The sequence below is a fragment of the Kryptolebias marmoratus genome, linkage group LG9 (assembly GCF_001649575.2).
Source record: "Kryptolebias marmoratus isolate JLee-2015 linkage group LG9, ASM164957v2, whole genome shotgun sequence".
NCBI lineage: Eukaryota > Metazoa > Chordata > Actinopteri > Cyprinodontiformes > Rivulidae > Kryptolebias > Kryptolebias marmoratus.
Window position 1 is genome coordinate 14,107,029 of NC_051438.1, and position 24,333 is coordinate 14,131,361.

A 24,333-nucleotide genomic window follows, 5' to 3' on the forward strand; every position below is an offset into this window, starting at 1 on the left:
CACGTTCATTAACTCGGTTTGATTGTTGAATTTATTTAATTTTACCCGGTGTAAACTCATTTGAGCAACGTTTTAGTGTACCAGAAAGATGCCAACCTACGATGAAATGTGTTACATTAGAGGAGGAAGCTGTTGGGCATCTTAACTTTATTTATATTAGTAGTTTTATCATTACATTGGATGGCCTCCAGACAGTTGCAGTCATTATGTAAATTATTACCATTTTCTGGCATAGAAAACAAATGTGTATTTTTGTATTAGTAAGTTAAAAAAGATGCCAGCAAAACAAAATAAACAGCCTTCAGGTTTTATCATCTTCTTATGGTCTACCAACAGAGCAAAACACAAGAGTATTTCCAATCTCCATTTATTATACGTAGAGACTTGCAGCGTCACTGACAGCATACAGTTAAACAATACAAAACAAAAAATCTTTTAGAAAATACTTACCTATTCAATTTCTTGGCTTGTGTTATAAAAACAAAATCTGTTAAGGAACAGCAAATTTTATAACTGAAATTTAGGTTTTTCCCCATCATGTTTCTTTGTCCAATAATTTGTAGACAGTCCGACATAAAAATAACTAAACATACTTCTCATTTGACGAAATTAAAAGTTGGCATTTTGGGAGGGAAGAAGTCTCTTTTCGGGCAAGTTAATTTCAAAACCTGCACATTTACCAGCTTAAACTAAAGATTTGAAGCAATTTATGTTTCCCAATTGCTTGTTAAAGCTGACCAAACGTACCAATTTTAATGGAGCAACATTGTCTTTTTTTAAAAAAGAAAAACACAACATTCTTTTATTTCTAAATAGATCACCAAGTAATGACAGCTGGGTTTTTTCTCCACAAGCTGTAATCACTCCTATATGCACACTGACAGAGAGGGAAAAAAAAATCCATAGCTCCAAGTATGTAAGGGATCGCAGGGTATTCACAATCTTCTCATGCTCACAAAATACATATTAAGTGTTGCGGGACGAGAGTCTCAGACGAGGTGCCTGAACGTCTCAGGCTCAATCTGGCTCAGCAGATGTGGACTTGTGACTTGATGACAAATGTGAACGTGTGTCGGCTCCGTGCAAGAAGGAGTCCCCTTGAAAGCGAAGAAGAGTCGATAAAGGACAGGAAACTCGAGTGAACCTGGCCGAACTGTGTTGCTGATGGCGGGTTAAAAAAAACAAAAAAACAATCGGGACCTAATGGAAGAGGAGGAGGAGTGCGTTTCCAGTTCAGGCACTCTCGCTGGCCTCGACTGTTTGGAGTTTGACCATGTGCTCGGGCTTGTTGCCGTTGCTGTGGTGCTCCCACATCTGCAGGTAGAGCTTCTCCAGGTCCATCGTGTACTGCTTGGTGTTGAACAGGGGGCTGCAGATTCGCTGCTTCCAAACGCGTGCTCTGATCATCTTCAGGCTGCGGGGAAACGGACAAACAAGTGATGTCAGACGTTGACACGTTCGTAAAAAAAAAAAAACAGTTTGAAGATAAAGCAGGTTGAAGCAGATAAAGGTCTTCTTACTACTCCATATCAGAGCCCAGTTTGACCGCTATGTCCTCGTACTCCTGGCGACTTTGTGCAATCAGCTCAGGGCAGCCGAGGCAGCTGAGCTGTGAGGCGGCCACGCGGGAAGCAAGCGTCTCACCTACAAAAGGCTCTTATTTAAAAAACAGACTACATGTATATATTTAATAAACACATTTTCAAAAACTTACTTATTTTCCCCCCATTATTTTGTTACAATGTTTCACGTAGAAGAGCAGAAAAAAAAGTCCAAACCAAACCGGGGCGCTTTTGAGTTTTGTTTTCAGCTTCCTCACCTGGCATGGTCACCATGGGAGTCCCGGCCCAGAGGACATCCATGCCCGTCGTGTGGCCGTTGCACAGAGGGGTGTCGAGGCACACGTCGGCCAGCTGGCCTCTCCTCACGTGCTCCTCCTTGGGCGCCACAGGGGAGAAAATGATGCGCGAGGCGGGCAGACCCATGTTCTGAGCGTACTGCTGGATGTTGGGCTCGCCCACGGCGGGGAAGCGCAGGAGCCACAGCACGCTGTTGGGCACACGCTTCAGGATCTGCAGCGACGAGACAAGTTCCACGACAAACTGAACACCAACTTAGAAATCGGTTTTCCTTTCCTTTCAAAGTAAGACATGAATGAAAACTCAAAGCAATCATTAGAGTTGGATCTGTTGAACCTACGTTGGCCCACGTCTGGAGAGTAGGAGGATCAATCTTGTAGAGCTGGTTGAAGTTGCAGTAGACGATGGAATCCTCTGGAAGACCGTACTGGGAGCGCGTTGTGACTACAATGGTGCGTAGGACCTCCTCCCCAGTGGCGGCTTTGTTATTGATCTAAAACCAGGAACAAAATTATATATATATTATACGTTTCCCCCCCTCAAGTATTCTGCTTTAACTGTTCAAGCTGACAGGTAATCAAATGAGCCAATAACTCTGCATCAATTTTAGTTAATATTCACACTTTATGATCTTACACAAAGAAATTTATTTAGATAAAAATGAAAAAGCTTAACTCTTTCTGTACCTGCACATTGGCAGGTGTGCCCAAACGGAGCCTACCTGTGTGGTGGCCAGCCCATTGCTGACTGTGAAGTTATTGATTGTGACTTGGATTTGGCCTTGATTGATCATGTTGATGATTGCTTCGGCTGCTGTGTTCATGGGAATCACAGGCATAGACAGAGCTCCGTTCGTGTCCCCAGCAGACTCCTGGTTGTTGTCGCACTTCATCTGGACACACAAGGCAGCTTCTGCTTAAAATCTTCAAACTACTGTTGTTCAACATTAAAGCTTTCATCAACAAAGTCTATTAAAGAGGGGTTCTTATGCATGTAGGCTGTTTTTAACTTCAATGACAGATGATTAATTTATCCTTTGTGATAAATTAGTGAGTGCTGTAACTGGTAAATCAATGGTTCTCCACAGATTCACTGCAGTGCTTCACTCAGGCTTGTTTGGTTTTTACTCACTTTTATCACTTTGACGTCAGGCAGACTGTCCAAGAAGGCTTTCAGATCAATACCATTAAGAACAATGCGATTGTCGAAGATGTGTCCATTTGACTTGAAATCAATCACTGCCTTTTTCTGTGAGGCAAAGAAATAAAATGTTCCAAGCAACAGGGTTATTTATATTCTTTAAAACTGTAAAACAAACAAAAACTGAGAACCTGAACGATGATCAGCAAGGGGAAGACGAACAAACCTTGAGGTGAGGGAACATGTTGGCGTGATCGCCAATGAAGAAAGTGTTGGGCATGTAGGCGAGTTTCTCGGAGTACTGCTCAGCCACTTCCACGGGTGACGTCTCCTTGTCGGTGATGATGTAGTCCATGAAAGGAGCCCCGCTGGTTCCAGGGTAGCCGAGCCACATAGCCTGATGATTGTGCAGACGCGGGAAAAAGGTTTGTGCTTTCTTCAAGGCCAGTACACTACATATGACCCACTGCTCGGGGCTACAGGGCGGCCATTTTGTTTCCATGGGAAGCTCACCTGGATGGGGGCGGGACGAAGAGCAAACAGCTCGTTTCGTGCTCCCTTGGTGTATCCGTTCATGTTAACCAGAATGTGGATTCCATCCTGGTGAATACGATCAGCAGCTTTTCCATTGCAAGGAATCTGAAATCAAAAAGATCAACGTTTCTTTAGGAATAGTTTGTGTTCTTAGGCTTTTAATGTTAATGTGTCAGCAGATACTCCAATAAGCTTCAGGTGCTTAAACAAAAAGACAACTGAACTTTCAAATGTTTTCTATAAAGTTAATTTAAAACTGGACATTAAGAAAAATTAACAGCCCTTTTGTAAATGTATGCAAACACTTGATACAGAAGGGACTCGTTGTGAGAAGTTACCTGTGAGAGGTCTGTGAAATGATGAGCTTCTGCTACAACTTTCACACGGAAGTTTGTACCGTCATCAGGGCTCAGCGCGTAACAGAACACCTTTAGAGACCACGTAAAATCAAACATTTTAGTAATATATACATGTTTAGTTTATAATTCTGGGACTAGAAGGTACAGATGAGCTCATCTACCTCGAATTTCTCTGGATTGTGCATTCCAGGGATCGACTGCATCAGGTGGGAGGTGGGGTGGTTGCCGAAGTCGGAGCTGACGTAGCCGACGCGCAGGCGCCCACCGCTGACCTTCAGGTCCTTAGGATGCTCATAGGCAGGCTTGTGTAGCGCATTAATCTGTAAAATAAGCAACAGTGTTAGATTACATCCACAGCAGGAGGCACATTTTCATACTGACTGAGTCAAGCTCACTTAAACAACAAAATGGACAAATGCAAAAGCATTCTTTTAAAATTCCTAAGTTTAACCTTAAATGTTCATATTTTCTATACAACACCCTCATCCACCACAAGCAACCCGTGCACCACCAGCTGTTTGCCTCTTTTCTGCAAATAGTTTAAGAATTGTGCTCGTCCCTTACCTTCCCCAAATTCCCACAGCCAGGCCCTGCCATCACCAACCACCTCACAACCACCCAAAAAAGTAATGTAAAGGTTACTTGCTTTGATCATTGCGTGTACCTTGTCCAGGCAAAGGTTCCCGTGGCGCTCGGCGATGGCCTTGCGGAAGTTGTGGGACAGCGGATACAGCATGCTGTGGTGTGGGTGCACCGAGGGCAAGCGGTTCTTCTCCAGCTGGTCGGCCACGATGCTCACAAGCTTTTTCATTCGCTCGTCGTAGTCCGTCCAGTCGCACACAATCTGCAGGAGCGGCAGATTAGACAAGTCAGATTTACGCCCAAATCAAAGATGAATACGTTGATAAATAAATATTAGGAGGGCGTACAACCTGCAGGCAGTGTGCCAAGTTGCAGTAAGCATCGGGGAAGTCTGGCTTGAGTTTCAAAGCAGTGCGGTAAGACGCAATGGCCTCTGGGATGTTTCCTGAGTCCTAGCAAACACAATAAAGAGTAAAATAAAAGTTACAGTAATAGAATACACCACAATAGAAGTGTGACTATCTAAACTGTTAATTCTTTATTCTTACTACAGATGTAAAGGTACTTTTATTAAAGAGATTGGTAAATGTCCGAGCTGTTAACCTGTCCTGTCCTGTCCCTACCTTGTGGATGGAGGCCAGATTGCTGTGAGCATCAGCAAAGGCCGGGTTGATCTGGATGGCACGGGTGTAGCACTGCAGCGCTCCCTGCACATCCTGCATCTCCTTCAGTGTGTTGCCCATGTTGGAGTAGGCATCAGCAAACGTGGGGCTGATTCTAAAGTCAAAAACAGACAAGTGTTTAAGCTCCAGCGTCAACTGATTAATGTTCGTTTAAATCAAACATACAATGAACTCGTGGATTTGTCAGATTGACGACAAAAAGAAGGTGGAACCAATAAAGAACCTGAGTCAAATGGCGCCTGTAGTTTGAGATTACAAACCTGATTGCCTCCTTGTAGTGCATGAGGGCCTCCTGGAGTTTTCCCTGCTGCTGCAGAACACTGGCCAGGTTAGAATGAGCCGCTGCGAACTCTGGGAACACCTGACGAAAAGCACAGAAAAACAGTGTCAAGTTAATGTGCTCCCACCAATCCAGAAAGAAAAAAAGAAGAGCTGGTAACTGAAACGTTGCTCAACTCACTTCCAGTGCTTTCCTATAGAGCTGAACTGCCTCCTCGATGTTGCCCTGTTCACGTTTTATGTTGGCCAAGTTGTTAAGGGAGTCGGCGTGAGTTGGACACAAACGCAAAGCTGTGTTGTAGCACTCTTCTGCTTCAGACACCTGATTAAAGAAAGAAAGAAACAAACAAACATTTGAAAACCAACTTATTTAAAAAAAAATAAACAAATGAATATCTTTGAAACCAAAAGTGCACTTTACATTGCCTTTCTCCTTCAAGGCGTTGGCTAAGTTGCAGTAGGCGTCAGGAAAGTGAGGCTGCAGCTCAATAGCACGGCGGTAGGTGTCGATGGCGAGGTCGATGAGGCTCTGCTCGTAGTAGACGCAGGCCAGGTTTCCGTGGACGACGGCGTGGTTGGGGCTAAGGCTCAGGGCTCTCAGGTAAGCTGCCACAGCTCTGAAAACAATATGAGTAATGTTCAAGGTCAGGCTTTTCAAATAGCTTCTCACAAGCAGCTAACAAAACTATATGAGCATCTTTTGAACCGTTAACATAATAAAATAAAACTTTTGTTAGCATAGATGTAGTATTTCTGCCCTGCCTAATTAAAGGAATGTAGAAAAACAAAGCTACAAGCTCAAAGATTAAAAAGTGCTCAATTTGACAATGTCTGATTCATTCCATGCAGGACGTTAAAGGATGTGTGCTGTAAGACAAGAGCTAAAGCAAAAATGTTTGGTCTGAGTGACACTTTAGACTAACCTGTCAAAGATGCGAGCTTCTTTGAGAACATTGCCTAAATTGATATATGCATCAAGGAAATTTGGGTCCAAAGTCACAGCCTGAAAAAAAAAAACAACAAAAAAAACAAGCTTATAATGTGTGACAACACACAAATAGCCCAAAACAGGATTAAAAAAGCAAAACAATCCAACTTACTTTTTCAAAATGGTGTATGGCGAGCCATATTTCTCCCTGGGCATTGAAAACACAACCCAAGTTGCTCCAGGCCACTGCAAAGTTTGGCTGAGTCTCAATGGCTTTCAGGTAACAAGCCTTCAGTGGGTTTACATTAAAAACCACAGGAAAGGAGGACAAGAGGTAGAGCGGGTGTGCAGAGGGAGGAGGGGGTTGTAAAATAAAAAAAAATAACAGAAGATTGAGAATAAAACAAAAAAAAAAAAGAAAAAAAAGGGGGCAGAGAGAGCAAAATTAGTATCCATCCTCCATGATGTCAAAAAGTGAGTCTACAGCATGGGCTCGCCGGCGCCAAAAGTCTGCCGCGCAAAGCTGCAATGCTTTTTCCTACGCTGCGCGGATCCAACCGACACCCACACGTAGGCCCTCATCCTGCAGTTATGACCATCTCTACACTAAATCTTGAATGAGACACAGTTTGCTGCTTTTTGGTGATAATAACATTACTCTGCTTTGACCAAAGCAGTAAAGATGTTAGAAAAACAACAAGAAAGGAAAATTCGCCAATAGCTGCTAAAATGCCAAATACTGTTGGAATTATTATTTTTTATTTTTTTTTCTTCACAACCTTGGATGCTGGGCAGTTTGTGCGGGTGATGGTCCCTGTAATGCATGCGCAACAAACGCCAGCGCGCCGCCTGGCTGCCGCCACTTCTGCGCCGCACCGTTTAACGCCATTTGCACCACCTTGCTCCTGGCAAAGGTGTCACTTTGCTGCTGCGCTCGCTGAACAGCTGCAGACCAACAACCCCTGGCAGAGCACCTGCGGGACCAGACTAGCACACACTCGGCACCCGTTTACCATCTTACAATATGGAGAGGGGGCATGGGGGGGCATTTGGATTAAAAGATAAACCAGAGGCATTATATATGAAGTGACATTTACAGATCAGATTAATTTTTAAAAAAAAGGCAACAACCTTTGTTTTTTTCCCCCAAAGTTTTTCATGTCAAAGGTTTGGGTGCACTCGGGTGCGAGGCTGGTTTTCAGTGGGGGAGGTCCACAACCAACAGGCCAAAAGGAATGAGGGGTGTGGATTAGCATGCTTGCGCTTTCCGCCATTTTGGTCGCTTGAAGGGTATCGCTGCGCAGCCCCTGCGCTACTGCAGACTCACAGCGCACTATCTGCATCATCATCATCATCAGAACGCTGCAACTCCAAATAAAGAAGGGAAAATAAAACCAAAAAACAGGAAAAAAAAAACCAATGTGTAAGAGTTAGAGGGTTCTTACTTGTTTTTCACGATTATAGCTTCCTTGCTTATTATAAAACTGAGTAATTAGTGTAGTATATTTTAAGAAATGCTTACTGCAGATTGTAATGTTACTTTTATTTATTTACTGCTCTTCAAAAGGAAGCCACAAGATAGAGGAGCTCAAGCATGAAGTGAGGTGGTTTTTCTTTTGCTGGCATTTACAAACCCGTTACCATATTTTTGGACTTTGTCAGAGTGGCGACCGCAGCTGGCTGGAAGAAGAGGAGAGGACTGAGGCTGCCCTAGTGTTCCTTTCCGCCAGGCACCTACGCAGGAATAGTGTCACCCACCTGAAACCTTCTAAATAACAGTATCAGTCGTGGAAAAAACCAAAAGAGACAAAAATCAGAAAACAAGATCGTTAGTATAAGTTGTCAAATAATACATTCTCTCTCTTTTTTTTAAATTATGGAAATAAAACACAAAAGAAATCACAACAAACATAAAAACTATATTGCTATTCTTTGCTTCGAGTCATGCAATGAATGTTTAAATTCAAAGAAAACAAAAGGAATGCCTACAGGGTATCTGGGAGGGAAGAAAGGCTTTGTTGTGAACAGATAATTATCGACCTACGGTCAGACTTCCAGTTGTCCTTCAATTCAGATTTGAAATCAGCTTACAGGAGGACAGTTACTGGCTTGATCTTGCCCAAATGAACTGATCCCATTTCTTTGGGAATAATAATTACATATTTGAAGGAAAAAGGGAAGAAATATTAATCATTGCTTGTGTTTTATTCCTCTAGCATTTTCATGAAGTATGTTTTTTTTAAAACTTTGTTTTCCTGGCTTGCTTTCTTGAATCCTGCCCAATGGGTAGAGAAAAGAAGTCTGTGGATTAATTACTTGTATCTAGAAGTCTCCACAGTTCTGAAATAAAGAGGTCATTGCTGTAGCTGCGCCATATTTCTGTCTTTCTAACCCAGCATCTGACGCAGGCGGTGGAGTACAGATAGCGAGCTGCCTGCTTGACACCAGTTCAATCATTTTTAGGTACTGGAGAGTGATCCCTCTTCAACCCACACAGTAACCATTGGAAAGCAGACCAGGGGTTAACCACATTAGTCAGTGACTTATTGTTAACCATAGCCTTCAACATTAAATTATATATAATGCAAAGATGCATAATTGAAACAAATTGGGCGTGTGCTGGAGCTGAACGGTCAGGAAGGCAGCTCTGAGCGCGCACACTCCACCAATCCTCAGCGAGCGCGCGGGGGGCGGAGCGACAGAGCTGAGGAGCTTGTGGCTCCCTGATGCTCCTCCCCACTCCTTTACCCCCCTCTAGCAGGAAATAAGATGGCCTGTAACCGGCAGGATAACTCCGTACCTACAGATTTGACCCCCAACCAAGGTAGCCCCCCTGAAATAAACACAATTTTTTTTGAGACAAATTGAAGTGGTAAATCATAAAAAAGGGGGGGGTTACAAAATAAAAGCCACACTTGGAGCCTGACAGCGAACCAAGATAAAACGATTGCCTTTGGGTTCTTTGTACACAAAACAGGAGTACAGCAGTTAGGTTATAAACCATCTTATCTTTTGCACTTCAAAGATAAACTAACTTCGCATCAGTTCATGATTTCTCCCAAGACCGAGCCAGCATTTCCCCTCCAGGGTGACTATAAAAATACAGGGCCAAAGTTGGGTGTGTTGGGTGATTTAATAAACTCCAGCCTTTCTTCCTGAAAGGGGAGGGGCTGACCTCCGATAAAAGGTCAGTGTATAATAAAGGACAGGGGGGCTAAAACTGATACGTGGTATGAATGTGTATGCTATACTGAAAAAAACAAAACAAATAAGACTGTCTAAAAAGTAATCAACAGAAAGTTTTTTAGTACTAAAGCAATCATTAAAAAAAATAATAATAATAATCAGAAAACCTGTTTGCCTCAAATGGATGTTGGCTCAATCCAATCCAACAGTTCCCCAAAGGAATTAGCTAAGTTGGAGGTGAGAATCTCACTGCAACTCTGAGAAATGAGGGGATGCTACTGTTTCCTGTCCTTCACTTAACTGAGATGGTTGAACTGAAGAGATTTGATGCATTTTAAAAATGTTAAAAAGGGGAAAAATATATGTATATCTACAGCCTCGAGTGGGTACTAAAAACAACAAATAGAAGACTAGGAAAAAGAAAAGTCTATGCAAAAAATAAGCCACCACATCTATATCAAAGCCAACCCATTGTCCCATACCTTGGCCTCCTCCAAACGCCCGAGGGCTTTAAGCAAATTGCCCAAGTCGCTGCGCACGCAATAGAGGTCCTGAAAAGGGAGGAAGATTCATGTCAGTATTGCTTGTCGGCACGGAGAACTACGCTGTCACTTCAAGCGCGTTACTTACCGGGTTGTACTGTAACGCAGACACATAAGCCTGCACCGCTCCCTCCATGTCCCCCGCAGCCACCAGAGCTGCTGCCAGGTTGATGTATCCATCAATGAAGTCTGGCTTCAGCCTCAGAGCGTGGCGATAATGCTCGATCGCCTCCTGCAGCTGCCCGCGTTCCTTGTAGACGTTCCCCAGATTGGAGTAGGCCTCCGCAAGCATTGGGTTCTGTTTGATGGCCAGGGTACTGAAGTGAGCCGACCTGTGGGGGCAATGTTAGGAACAGGATTGTTTGCATTTTCACAACCTCCAGACAAGAACAGTTAGCTTGATTTGTTGTTAAGAGGCAACAGCAAAGCAGTGAGGACTTTAAAAAGTGATTACGTCAGCGTACTCAGATTTAAAAGACTTCACTTCTAACGTGCAAGACTCAAAACCCCCACCATGGCATTGACAGAAACCGCCACCACAGGTCTGTGTTACAATCATGGGGAAAGCATGACACCTCATTAAAACAGAGCAGCACAATTTTTCAGTAGAAGCGTCAGCAGATCTTCCAGTCTTGCTGTGCACACCCTGTAAACGCACTGCTATCACCACACCAAACGTCGAGCGCGTGACAAGCCGCCGCCACCTCCACCGCACCTCACCTGTCAAGTCTTCGGCACTGGAAGTGGATGGAGGACAGAAGCAGCAACACGCCCGTGTTATCAGGCTCCTGCCTCCACAACTGCATGCAGTGGCGCTCGGCTGCCTCAAAATCTCCTGACTGGTACTCGCGGTGCGCCAGCTCTGCCAACCCTTGGAAGGAAAGCATACGTTTTGTTGGTTCTGGAGCACCAACATGAGCCAAGGAGGGGGGAAAACAACATGTTAGAGTTGATGGAAAAAATAAAAAATGAAATCAGACAAATGAAAACAAACAGATGGCAAAACTTTCAGCAACGTAATTTGAACTTAACGGAAAAGAAACCAATGGACCAAATCAAGGGGTCACAGAAAATAAGTGGTGAAATGATGGGAAATGACCTGAAACTGAACATTTTATCACCACTGTTGGATTTGATAATACATAATCAAAATGTGATCAAATGTATAGCGATAATTAACTGCTTACATAATCTTTTATGAGGGGTTTAACTGTACATTTATTCACTGCAAAATTTGCGATACTGGTCTTTCGGTTCATCGAGCAGGTGTACCAAACAAATGCAGCGTAGTTTCAGGCCTGTACACATGCAGGACCTTTATGTGAGGAACTCTATGTTTCCCTGAGCAACTTAAAAAGGCAACACCTCAACAAACAAGCAGACCAGCGCTTGATTTCCCCCCCCACCACCACTAATATTAAAGTCTGCCGTTTGGAAACATTACAGTTTCTTAGTTAACTACAGTGACGACGCAGGAAATGAAACTTTATGTTGCCATTGTTAAACTGCAACATGCTAGTTGAAACGACGTCAACTAAAGTAGCACAAAGAGGATATAAAAATAATAAAATATCTAGGATATAAATGAAAACATGTAAGATGAACAAACAAGGAGGTAGGTGGACGACACACGGGGAGAACTTCAGACATTCTGTTGAAGTCCTGGATTTGGCGTTTTAAAATGATTCAGGAGCTTGTTTATTTAACAAGCTGCATTAAAAAAAAAATCAAACTGTATTTTGCTCCCACCTGTGTTTTACAATTACCCAGCCTTTTTTTGCACATAAGATTTATTCTACATTACATAGATATGTTCATATGTGTCAACAGATAGTTGCGCCAATAACATTTAGGTAAATCATAGATGTCTTGGTTTGAAAGAAAAGCAAATAGGGTAATGTTTTTTTTTAGGGAACTTTCCGACCTAATACACAAATACACAATCATACATCAAGCTCATGGATACAATGAAAGATTGCTGTCATTCAGGTTCCTGTGGAAAGGTGTGGTCCAATGTATTTATTAAGCTGTTCTGAAAAGCCATAACTAAAGATATGGCTTAGCCAGAAGTTTGACATTGTTCTGATTAGTCAAAATGGCATTTACGTATTTCTGGAGTTAGGAACTGATATGCTTTTAAAAAATGCCTTAAAAAAGAAGAGGTGCAAAACTCTTTCAGTCAAACATAAACTCCACTTTGGCTGTGCAAATAGGGTAATACTGACTGCGAACAGATATCTTTAACAAATCAGAATTCAACAGACTTGACTTTATCATTACAGGTCTAGTCAATAACACTAACATACACACACACATATACATATATATATATATACATATACATATACATATATATATATATATATATATATATATATATATATATATATATATATATATATATAGAGAGAGAGAGAGAGAGAGAGAGAGAGAGATAATTTTGTAATATTAGATATAAGAAAAGAGCTTGCTGTGGTAAAATTTTTTGTAAGCTACGTAATTATGCTTGAACGAAAGGCCGCTTTATAAACGTAATAAAAACATTAAATACAAGACACCAAACAGGTGAAATGTATTTTCATGATCACAACCAGGTTCAGGTCCTACTTCTCACGTCTGGGGTGAATTCGGCTGCATGTTTTGAGGCACAGGGAGAGTAAAAAGCAGACATTTAGCCTCCTGATGTACCTGATCTGGGCGGTGATGTCTGCGCGGTCAGTTTCACCAGCAGGACGCTCCGCCATCATGGCGTCCGGCCTCTTAACAAAAGGTGTATTTTATTACCGATTGGTCGAGGAAATGCTTTTTTTTAGGATACACGTAACGCACAACGATATCCCAATGTACATAAAGCAACTAATTTATGGACGTGCATTGCTTTATAATAAAATGAGACCCGCGTGAAGATCGCACAGAAATTAGCACTCGGTTTCTCAGTGTTCTTGACGCCATTAATCGCTAACCTTCTTATAATTAATTGTTAAGCATATAACGTCGTCAGTGTCTTCGTGTTATGACATTTACTGAAAGCCGGTTTCCTGTTTGTGATCATCCTCATTTCATTCCCGAAACAACCGGTTTGTTTTTTTTTTTTTTTCATTTTTACACGGTTTAAGTCATTCGGCGTCATTTCCTACCTGTGCTGTCGGCCACATTCCCCACTGAGCTCGCCATCTCCTCGGTCTTCGGGTCTTGTACCGTGGTCGTCAATGTGCCTTCTGTCAAGTAACAGCTTCAGAGAAAATTCTGTGGCTCCTTTATTTTTTTAATTTCTTTTCTCGGGTTGCCACAAGCGGAACACGTTGCCTGACACGTTCGGACGCGGTTAGCTAACTTTCCGTTCTTCGTACAATTAAAAAAATAAAGCTAGACTGTAATCTGTGTACAGTCGAGTAATAATTAATCAGCTAACGTCGTTAAAATGTGTACATTTCACATATAATCGATTAGTTGCTGTTGATATAATCTAACTGCTTCCCTTCTCACAACAAAGCAGCTATTGAGCATAAAATGGCGAAATGGGCGGAACTCGTTTTTGACAGAAACTAGGTCCTGACATCGCACATTGGAGAAATTTTGCATAAAATTGTAATAAACTGTATGCTTGTTGGACAAATCTAGTAAATTGTAACTATAAAGTACCGCTTGCTAATCAGGCGTTACAAATCCAAACAACAAAGATAAGAAAAATAGAAAACCCATAAAGCGGAAGAACACATATTGGTGCAGTGAGACGAAGACCGGAAGCTGCGATGGTGCGACGGTAACATGGTGCCGAGGCTCACAAAATGTGAGGTAACAAAAATGTGCAGAGCACCTAAACCTGTCCTGTCCTGCAGGTGGTCACTGCACCACGCCTGACTTTTCAATTTGATGCAAGCAGGGATTAAAACTCTCATGTTTACCGCTGTGTTACATCACCTCATGGTGACACTCATAAAATAATATGCTCTTTCTTTTGCACCTGTTTTTTCATATTATAGGAACACATTCATTTCATTAAAACAATTATTTAAACATTAAACATTTCATTAAAAACAATATTTTTTGGTAGATTATTATTGTTTCAATTACTAAATTGAAAAAGAAAAAAAGGGCAGATATCATAAGATTTTTTTCTTCTTTCTGCTGCCTTTCATTTTACTAATGATTTATATATCAATATTTTGTTGTTTATTTTATATATATATATATATATATATATATATATATATATATATATATATATTTGTTTTAATGAAATGAACATATTGCAATATTTTCCTTCTAACATTTTAGAGTTTAAAAAGTATTCTGTAATTTCAAGCATTTAATGTAATTGAAGTGCTGCATGTCAGTTATGAAAACCTACAATATACAGAAAATTGCTGAAAGCACCAGCATTGTTTTGCTAAAATCGGCATGGTCTTCTATGAAAAATGTGTCATATATTCTCACTACGTTTTAGCCTGTAGCGTCATGTGGACCTAACACCTTTTCTTTAACATACACATCATTTCAAGTAGAATATTTATTTGAAGAAATGTACAAATGGCATAAATTGAACCCTATTAAATAAAAAAAAACCTTGAATGTTTTGTCACTGTTACAGTCTACATAGACACTGTTGTCCATAGTGGATGATGATGATGGTTAAGTAGACATTAAGTCGGGTGTTCAGTGGACAAGAACAGGAATAAATAACATGTTTCTTTTGCACAAATAGAACCTCATACAGGTCACGTGTAAAACGTTTTTTAAGTGCAATCGTTTTATCAGTGTGATTTTTTAAAATGTACAGAATCTATACTTTTAACCAAAATGTGTGACTGATCTTTAGCCTGTGCCACCATGTAAGAACTGCATCCTGTCTGTAGTGAAAATCCTTCATAATCACCAGCAGAGGGCAGCTTCTGCAAAGTCAAAGAAATTCCTGTGGCACTTTCCAAACCAAATTCAATTAAATACTTTATTACTTCATTAAGTCCCACATGGGTGGCTGTAATTGTTAATATAATCCAGTTACTTGTTTGATAGAGTTTGTTGCACAATCCACACCACTTGAAAAGCCTATTATTTTTCTTTATGCAGATGTTGCAATCACAGCATCTCAAAATAGAACAACAAACCTCGAGACAATAACAAGTGAACATTTATTTGTTCGGGAATGTAACATGACATTTCGGAGGACTAAGTGTCATCAACACCATTTTGTCTTAAAGACGTTAAAAAGCGGGGCTACAGCTTATATATAGCTCCTCTATGGGAAAGCAGCTGACATCGCCGGTCGTGTTGGTTTTGCTCTGCTCAAAGCACGCAGAGGGTGCAGGGGTTTGTATACTGTTCCACACGTTCCTCTCGTTCGCTCTCGCTCTTCAACTGCTCAGGGGTCACTTGTGAGCAGGATGATGTCATGGGTGCTGTGTGTCTATGGCAATCGCATCTGACGTGCTTTATCTTTGTGCATGCTGTGGTCTCTGGGAAGGCTTCGAGATTGAGCCGAAAGGCTCTGCGACCACCGCGCACAACAGGCCTTCTTTTCATGCAGGCTATTTTGGGAGGCACGTGAGCGTGGGAGGTTCATTCACGCACGGATCAATTCAGAGCGGTCTCTTTTTAAAATCTAAGAAAAGCTCAGGGATGGTTGGAGTTTGTTGTGTTGATTAATTGATGGGAATGAATATCTGGTGACTAAATGAGTGGCCTAAATTATTGCAGCCCATTTATTTCAGGACGAGATCCAGCAAATGCTGATGACCCACATTATTTGGAGCGCACATTAGGCTGTTCATGTTTTACAGTGAGCTTGAACAAACAACTCAATGTTTAAAGTTTTTTTTTTTTTTTTTTTATAAAGGAGTCTTCCTTGCAGCCATCTGTCGATTTATCCATCCACCCATCAAGCTGAAGAAGGAGGCCTTTAGGGCTTGGCTGTCCCATTGGACTCTTGGAGCAGATGACAGGTACAAAATGGCCAGAAGGACCGGGGTTTCTGTAAAACTCAGGTGGAAGAAGTCAGAGAGCCCATGGAGAAGGATGTTCTGGCAAACCATTCGATGACTCAGAGAATGATAACAGGTTCCTGTCCCGGGCTGTGTTTGGTTTGGGTGACCCAACTACTGATCCAAACTGGGGAGCACTTTGAGGAACCCCTTAATCCAGTCACCTTGTCCACCTCAAAGGTCAAAGTGGTGTTTGAGAACTGAGTTTGAGAACTCAGGGAAAGGTGAGTCTATTACCTTAGCAGAGGGGTGGGTGCCAGATTTGCCACAGAATGGTGAAGGCTCTGGACGTTGTGGGGTTGTCATGGTTGACACACCTCCACAACGATGGAACGGTAGACTCGGATGAAAGTTCATTTTTCTTTAAAAATGGGGACTGGAGAGTGTGCTCTATATATCAAGAGATCATGAAGAGAAAATTTGCACCTGGATGTTGGAAAGGAGGCGCCGATCGATTGTCAAACCTCAAATTAAGGAGGAGCAGCGCAGCTTTCATCCTGGTTGTGGAAGAGTGGGCCAGATCTTCACCATTGTGGAGTTGCTGAGTGGGTCATAGGAGTTTGACTCTCCAGTCTACATGTGTTTTGTTGGTTTGCAGGGCTTGCAACTGTGTTCCCTGAGGCATTCTGTGGGGAGTCCTTGTCTCTGATCCTGTTTGTGGTGTTCGTGGACAGGATCCTGAGACACAGCAGGGAGAGGAGGATGTCTGGTTTGGGAACCTCATGTAATCATCTATGGTTTTTGCAGATGATGTGGTTCTGTTGGTACCTTTAAGTCATGATCACTGGGGTGGTTTGCAGTTGTGTGTGAAGAGGCTGGGATGAGTATCAGCTCATCTGTGTTTTAGGCTATAATTCTCAACCAGAAAAAGGTGGAATGCTCCCTTTGGGTTGGGGGTGAGCCTCTGTTCAAGTATCTGAGAACCCAATCATTCCGCCATATCATTCAAATGTATGGATGGATGGATGTTCATTTAATTTATTCATTTTGTTTTCTGGATAATATTAAATAGGTTTCCAAGTAATACTTCACATGAATTTGTCTTTCGATGCCAACACTGGAAAAGCAACCTTATTATTAACTGCAATAAATGCTACGTGTACAAATGACTACACCAAAAAGATTGGTAAAACAGGAGACAAACGTTAAGATTAAACCAATGGAGGAGAAGCAGACAACTATAATTTCTGGATGAGTGTCCTACTTTATAGCTTTGCCAAAGGGCTTGCAGCTACAGACATATTTGTCACCATAACCTTCCTCTCTATGAGGAAGACAAAAAAAAAAGAAAAGACAACGAAGGCATTTCCTTACCTTTGCTGTTGTGTCATAAACCCACACATGACACGCAATCACAAATCTCTATGTGGAAAACATTTAAATAGAAAAACTAGAGGAAGAAATTGGATTTCTAGTTTGTTAATCATCAGGTTCTGGCACCTTGATTCATGCTCCTGGCCTCGTGGCCTTTTATTTAAGACATTTATCAGGTGCAAACTGATGTTTTATGGCTGCTCATGTTGTGGTTGGAGGTTGTGTCTGAACAAAACAAGTATGCACAAAACTGAGTTCCCGTCTGCAGATGGTTTTCATCCCAAGGTGCTCAGCTTTAGATCCAAATGTAGCAGCAGCGCGACTAAAATATTTTCTTTTATGTTAATTTATTCTCATCCAATGCAATGAGTTTGAAAAATAGAATTTGTAGAATTTTTCAAATATTGTTCAGGTTATTTCCGTTTGACCCTGTGTGGTGTTGTGTGTGTGTGTGTGTGTGAGTGTGTGTGTGTAGGTGTGTGTGTGTGTGTGTGTGTGTTTCCGTCAGTGTCAGAGGGAGCTCAGAGGGGACACATTAGGGCTTGCAGCGAAGGTGTCAGGACCTGCCTGGCTTCTCCTTTAAACCTTTGCATTCATCACCTGTTGTCCCTCTTCTTTTGATCCATCTTTTTCCACGCTCCTCTCTCTCAGTGCTCCTCCTTCCTCCTCTTTCTGCCACGAGGAGAGTGACAGTGCAGAGGACTTGGTGACTGCGTTCATGACAGAATCCGTCAGTCCCTGCTATCAATTACACCGGCTGACTGACACCCCCTATAGCGCAGATTTTTGCTTTTTGCCTCAGTCACCTCTCCCTTAAAATGTCTCTGCTTTTTTAGAGTTCTGGAGCTGTTAAGAATATTGTATAATAAAGTGATAAAGATGCGACTTCTCCTGGGGTTTAGGATAAATCTCCCATGAAAAAGTCTCCTCAGATGGACTTAAGGCTCTGAGCCCAGCTTTGTCAGATTTCATTTAGATCCACCTGAGGGGGCACTGAGTGGTATGCAGTCCCAGAGACGGGGCGTCTGTGGTGGGGAAGGATAAGTGGAGACTCTTCCTGGCTAGCGGGGGACCAGCTTGTCTCTGTTTGTGTGTGCGGAGGTATTTTTACACTCTTGGCTCTCGCTGTTTCTGCCTGGATGCAGCCTTGGATCAGCAAACTGGTGACAAAAAAAAGCCCTTGCATTTTGGAATCACTTTTATAGCTTTCACAGTTTCTTCGCTGCCTTTATTTTCTCAATAAAATGTTTAGGGAGTCAATTATCTTGTCTCTTATCTTTGGTATGTTTTCTTGTAATATTCAACTCCCTTTTTTAGGTTTACTATCTTTTTTTTAAGACCCTAAAACTCTTTACAGTTTCTTTTTAATTAAAAAAACTAAGTTGTCAGAGGAGCAATGAGACATCTTCAGGAGAAAATTAGAATTTTCCTTGTACTTTGCTTTTGCGAAAAGACAACACTTGTCTTGGCATATCTTTTTGTTTACTTTAGATCAGACGGGGGTGGAAACTGAAAGAAAGCTGTTCGCGGTTAATCTTATGATAACAGCACACGCAGGGTGAGCAAAAACTGTAAGATTGAAGCATGGAGAAACTCGGATCGTACAGCAAACAGGCCTCTTTATTTTGATTCATAGTTCTCATCATTCACCTGGCAGCTCCGGCACCTCTTTTGGCATCTCGCCGCTCCGCGTCGCGCCTTCCTCATCAGTGACAGTTACAGCATAATTGACCTGCGGCCAGCCTTGAGCAAACAAGGCTTGTTGTACCCCATTCTCACGCAGAAGTCATCCACTTTACAGAACCTTTTATCCAGAAAAATGGATCATCCATCATCGCTCACCCCTCCGGTTGCGTAACAGGCCGTACCTTGAGAGTCAGTCATGGTTGGGGGGAACACTTTGTGCTGAAATAAGGTCATCGCGAGAGAGAAGAAACCAGCCTATCAACAGGCTCGGGGCACAATATGGCACTGTTCAGCTGAAAAAAGCAAAAGGTCCCCACTTGCTGACTTCATCTCAGCAGCTTAAGAGGAAACTTTGAATTGTTGCACCTGTTTGCATTAAACGTTGACGCTTTATTTACTCAGTCGATTTTGACCTTTCAGTGTAAGCCTGAACTTTTCCTTCTGTCACGCTGACCTTGTTATGTAACTGCTCACATGATACAGTGAAGGATTTGCCTTACTTTGAGAAGATAATCTTTATAATAATAATAATAATAAGTAGCAGCAGAACAGAGCAGGGTTGCTGCAGGATCTTTCGTATCTCATTCTCCATCTCCACTTTCAGCTCTCAGCCATTCAGGGGGAAAGCAGTTTAGTCTGGAGTTATCTTCTTATTTACATCTGACTATTTGCTCCATCTGCATTGTGGCGATTCTGTAGTTCCTCTCCCGCAGTAACTGTACAATTATTTGTTCGTGCAGTTGCAGTCTCTGTCTTTTCCCACCCTGCGCTTTTCCTCCCTAGATTTCCTGTTTATACGACACACAGAGTTGTGAAAATATAACGGAAACTGGGACTCATTTCAAAATACAATACGAGCTTGATTTGACCGCGTTTGAGGGATCCGATTTTGACAACATTTTGTAAATATTGTCACCCTTATCTGACAATGTACAGGGTCGGTCCTTCCAACTCAGCTTGGGCCTTTCAGAGAATGCTAAGTTTTATTTTTTTCCATCTTATGCTTAAGTGTAGGTATTTTTTGTGCCTTATGCCTGTGCATCAGGTTGCAAACAAGTGTGTATTTATCTGTGTGTACACAGCTTAGGTCGGAAAAGGGTTGAACCACGGTGGCTGTGGGTAGAACAGGGAAAGAGTCTGGAGGAAAAGGCGTAACTGCAGCTTGTCAACCTGCTTCCACTTCCACTACCTTTGCCACTAAGTGCAATAAAACATGTGCCGCACAACATTTCGCTTTCAATTTACAAAGATTATCATGATGCCAACGTGCACGTCGGACAGCTTTTATAGATGCACAGGGAATTTCTTTCAAAAGGTCACAACAAAATGGAAAAGGGGAATTTCTGGCTGCAAGAATAAAGCAGTGTGAGGGTGAGCCTCAGCAGTTGTTGCTCAAACGGACTGATCACACCTTGTTCTGCAGCAAACGGATTATTTATCTTCTCTAAGATAAACACTCAGCATGCCATATTAACATAAAGCTTTCAGTGACGTCACAAAACAAAGTCTTCCGAGTTCATTTGGTACTCAAGAACACAATCAAAGTCAAATATTTGGCTATATTATTTCACCGACACAATGAGATTAATTAGGTAAATAAAGAGTTTGTAATATTCCTTTACTTGTTCTGTAAATTAATAAAAAGAAGACATTTAAAAAATTAATCAACCCTAATGTGTTTGCAGTGTTTGTTAAAGAGCAAAAAAAGTGGCATTAAAAGACCTGCTGACTCAATAAATGTTTTAAAAATCATTTTAACATTAAAAATAGGCCACTTACTGTAAATTCAAACATGTATTTTTCCTTTATTAACAAGCTGTTCGGATTCAGAGGATTACATCCTTTCTCCTTCCTGTGTTATCTTCTGAAAACAATTACAGGAATCACGAGAACCTTTTATCTTGCTGACTGTAGGAATGAAAAGTGAAAACATTGAGCATGTAGAACTGGGTCTGAGGTCAGGTTTTCTCCAATTTCTTTCTTTTAATGTGGAGAAAATCCCCACAGAAAATGTTGCTTTCGTGTTTGCAGATTTGTAACCGTGAATGATCTTTTCTCACTAAGCACAGCTTTGAGTCCTTCTCTGGATCCTTGAAGCCATTTATGGGTTGAAATATTGAGGTTAAAGGTCAGGAGATGCAGATTAAGAAACAAGGGTCATTCAGCAAATGGATGGGGAAATGACCTTTGGCAGCAAAACCACTGAGTTCAAAACCACCAATGAAGTCAAACAATTTTTTTATTCACATTTCTATTATCTTTATTACATCCTATGCTAAATAAACTTGCAGATGTTGATTAGTTTGTGTAAAATTGTGTAAAATCTTCTGGACTTTGTGGCACAAACGTTACCTTGTTTCAGTCTATAAGGTAAAAAGTAATATTTTCTTAATGTTATTCCATGCAAACTGCAAAAGCTGGTCCTCAAATAACAACACAAACTTCAATTTCAGTTATATTAATAACCTGAGGATTAAATAGTATCAATGTCTGCTGTGGAAATCTAGTGACACAAAATAACAGAATTTTTCTTTCTTTATTCTTTTTCTTTTTCAGTTGTAGCCTACAGAGTAAGACACACCTAGATGAAATGCAAATACTTGTCCTGTTATTTATTATACCTGTACTTTTCCAGCTGTAACAAAATAAAACAAAAAAATAACACAACATACTTTTAAAGCAACAAGCATAGCCAAGATTCAGAATTAGTCAAGTAGTGACACAAAAGGGTTTTTTTGCATGAAAAAAAACTTAATACCCCAACACTTTACAAAAGAGTAATTAAATAAACTGAGAATTAGCACAATTAGTTAGCTTAAGTTATCGAGAATAGTCAACTTAAGATAATTCAACAAGCTTTTGCCAATATGAGTTTAATATAATTTAGTTACCTAATATAATGTTATATTGTCTTTATTCAAGATATTTTCCTAGAAGGCACATGGAAATGGAACTTTTTAATGGCTAATGCAATAATAAACTGTCAGGCGATTAGCAGCTCATCTTAATTAGCTTGTTTCTTAGTTCATTTATCTTTTCAGGAACCCATACAGAGACCAGCTTTCATGGGTTTTTCCTTTATTGTAGTTTTATACACAGGTTGTGAGAGCACATGAAAGTGTAAAAAACTGGAAAAGAGTTGAATTCAGCCACATCTAAGAAGGGAGGCCTGTCAACATCAGGAAATAGATACTGGCTCCGAATGAAGCACTGACTCCAACACATGAAAGCATGTTGTTTTACCAGATAAGGACAATCTTTTTTTTTCTTTTTCTACTGAAAATATGAAAAAAAAAAAACCAAGCGGGTCTGAAAGATGTTGGCCGCTCCTACAACTACACGAGAAAACAATATATCAGCAACAGCATGGAAAGAACAGATAGGAGACATTTTGATCCAAATGTTTTGTCACTTTAAAGTGTAGCAGTTTTCAGGCTGAGACCAGATGGAGAGACACTTAGCTCTGAGACAATGGAGAAAGTGGCTGCTGTCATGTTTGCTTCAGTCTGCCTGAGTGATTTTCATCTCTGGCTTGGCCTGAGTGACCGGCAACAGAAACAGGAATTTACTAATTTGTAGAGTGAGATTCACATATGCTACACACGGACACAAAGGTGGTCACCAAGCTGTTTTCACAATCCTGTCTCTGACCCAAAGAGCTGAGACTACTGCTAACCTTTAAACATAGTTAATTCCTGATACTCAAAATTGACCTCTAGTCTTTCTTTATGGCCAGCTGCCAAACGGCAAAAGGTGGGTGATTATTTCTTTGCCAGTGTCTGTTTGAATACGTGTTTGTTTGTCTGTCTGTTAGCTAAATATCGCCTGAACCAGTGGGCAGATTTTAATGAACCTGTCAGAAAGTAATCACAGATGAATAACTATTGGAGCCAACTCAGCTGAAGACGGCCACCACAGATAAACAACCTAAGCAAACTCCAAAATTGCTATAACTTAGTCAGATTCACAGATATTGAGCTAAGGTTTGAGGTAGAAGTAGCTGAAAGTCATTCTCAACACATTCTCTGACAGATCGCACAAGATTTTGTGACATCGCATGAGATCGCGCAAAATGTTAATTTTGACGTTTGACCAGAATGGCTGTAAGTTTGTCATTTCTCAACATAAGATGATCTTAGTTTAAAACTTTGGCACGAAAGGCAGCAGACAATAAGCATTTCTTCTATGAATGCCTTTAATTTTTTTATTGTATTATTATGTTTTAAAGCAATGTTATTACTGGGCATGTAATTGTTATTGTTGTTTGACTGCTAAATGAGGGGAGAAATAAATGCAGTGACATAACCAGCAACTCGAACATCCATTCTTAAATGCAGTATGTGAAGACCTGTTTTTGTTTGTTTGCTTTTTTTTTTCTAAAGTGTAAAGGTAATCCTTCTTTATCTGATATACAACACAGTCCTGACACCACCAGGGTCATAATTAGCTTTGCTTGGTAAAGTCCTGCTCAGTGCACCTGTGGAAATGGGATTAGGAAAAGGACCATGGGATGAATGGTTACAGGTTATGACTTTGCTATGATGTTCTTACAAATCATACAAAACAATTAGCTTTTAGACTTTTATTTAAATTACTCAACAGTTTCAAAACTAATTGTAATGTTTATTTATGTATGCCGTATTCTAATAAAGCAACAGAGTTCTTGGAGTAGGCTTCGTCACTGCTGTCAGCTGTAATAAGTAGGCTTAGCTTATCTGTTATTTTTATGAGTGTGCCGTGTTATTATGTCCACAGGAGTTCACTGTTTGTTGCCATCCATTGTTGTTACACCCACCTATGTCAAGCATCTGGTGGTAACCTGGCTAAGAATTAGGAAAAGGAATCAAGGTGTAATTTTAATTCCAAATTCATACAGGCAGCTCTCTTCGATCAGTTAAAATCAGCATTGCTTTGGGAGGAACATGATCTTTATTTCCCAGCATACACTTTTATCTATGATCAGTGAGTAAGAATACAACGAGTACATTTCAACACATTAAATCAGCTTTACGTTTTAGGGCTCACCAACCAGAGCTTCAAAGGCTTTTCCATGTCAGTCATAGATAAGAGGGCCTACATATGAATGACCCGCTCTGTGCCCGGGTCTGTGACCCTGGACCTCACAGCTCTGACGTGCCACTTCGTGCCATTCTGAACTACTTTGATGCTCACATTGTTACTGTGTCCCATGGAAGTGATCAAGCGTGCTCTGTTTATGCTTGAACACAGTACCAGTGAGAGGTATGCATTACGACTGCCA

The 24,333-nt window shown here is 41.1% G+C and overlaps 1 protein-coding gene across 9 annotated transcripts; it reads right to left on the reverse strand.

The window, feature by feature from the left end:
• Window positions 1-350: 350 nt before the first annotated feature.
• Window positions 351-13,604, reverse strand: ogt.1 (O-linked N-acetylglucosamine (GlcNAc) transferase, tandem duplicate 1). 9 transcript variants are annotated; one of them, XM_037977612.1, is made up of 23 exons: window positions 13,230-13,604; window positions 12,781-12,851; window positions 10,813-10,993; window positions 10,181-10,424; window positions 10,033-10,101; window positions 6,537-6,653; window positions 6,360-6,439; window positions 5,858-6,053; window positions 5,618-5,758; window positions 5,418-5,518; window positions 5,098-5,251; window positions 4,825-4,926; window positions 4,539-4,736; window positions 4,054-4,212; window positions 3,872-3,961; window positions 3,513-3,638; window positions 3,226-3,396; window positions 2,991-3,107; window positions 2,581-2,751; window positions 2,200-2,352; window positions 1,820-2,072; window positions 1,521-1,656; window positions 351-1,414 (listed from the first exon to the last, which is right to left on the reverse strand). In XM_037977612.1, the coding sequence occupies exons 3-23, from the start codon at window positions 10,977-10,979 to the stop codon at window positions 1,234-1,236; spliced, it is 3,126 nt and encodes a 1,041-aa protein (XP_037833540.1). In that variant the 5' UTR covers window positions 10,980-10,993; window positions 12,781-12,851; window positions 13,230-13,604; the 3' UTR covers window positions 351-1,233. The 9 variants fall into 9 exon arrangements, with proteins under 9 accessions (XP_037833540.1, XP_017279631.1, XP_017279626.1 ...); XM_017424142.3 differs by lacking the exon at window positions 12,781-12,851 and having other exon boundaries at window positions 10,813-10,963; XM_017424137.3 differs by lacking the exon at window positions 12,781-12,851.
• Between the last annotated feature and the right edge of the window lie 10,729 nt (window positions 13,605-24,333).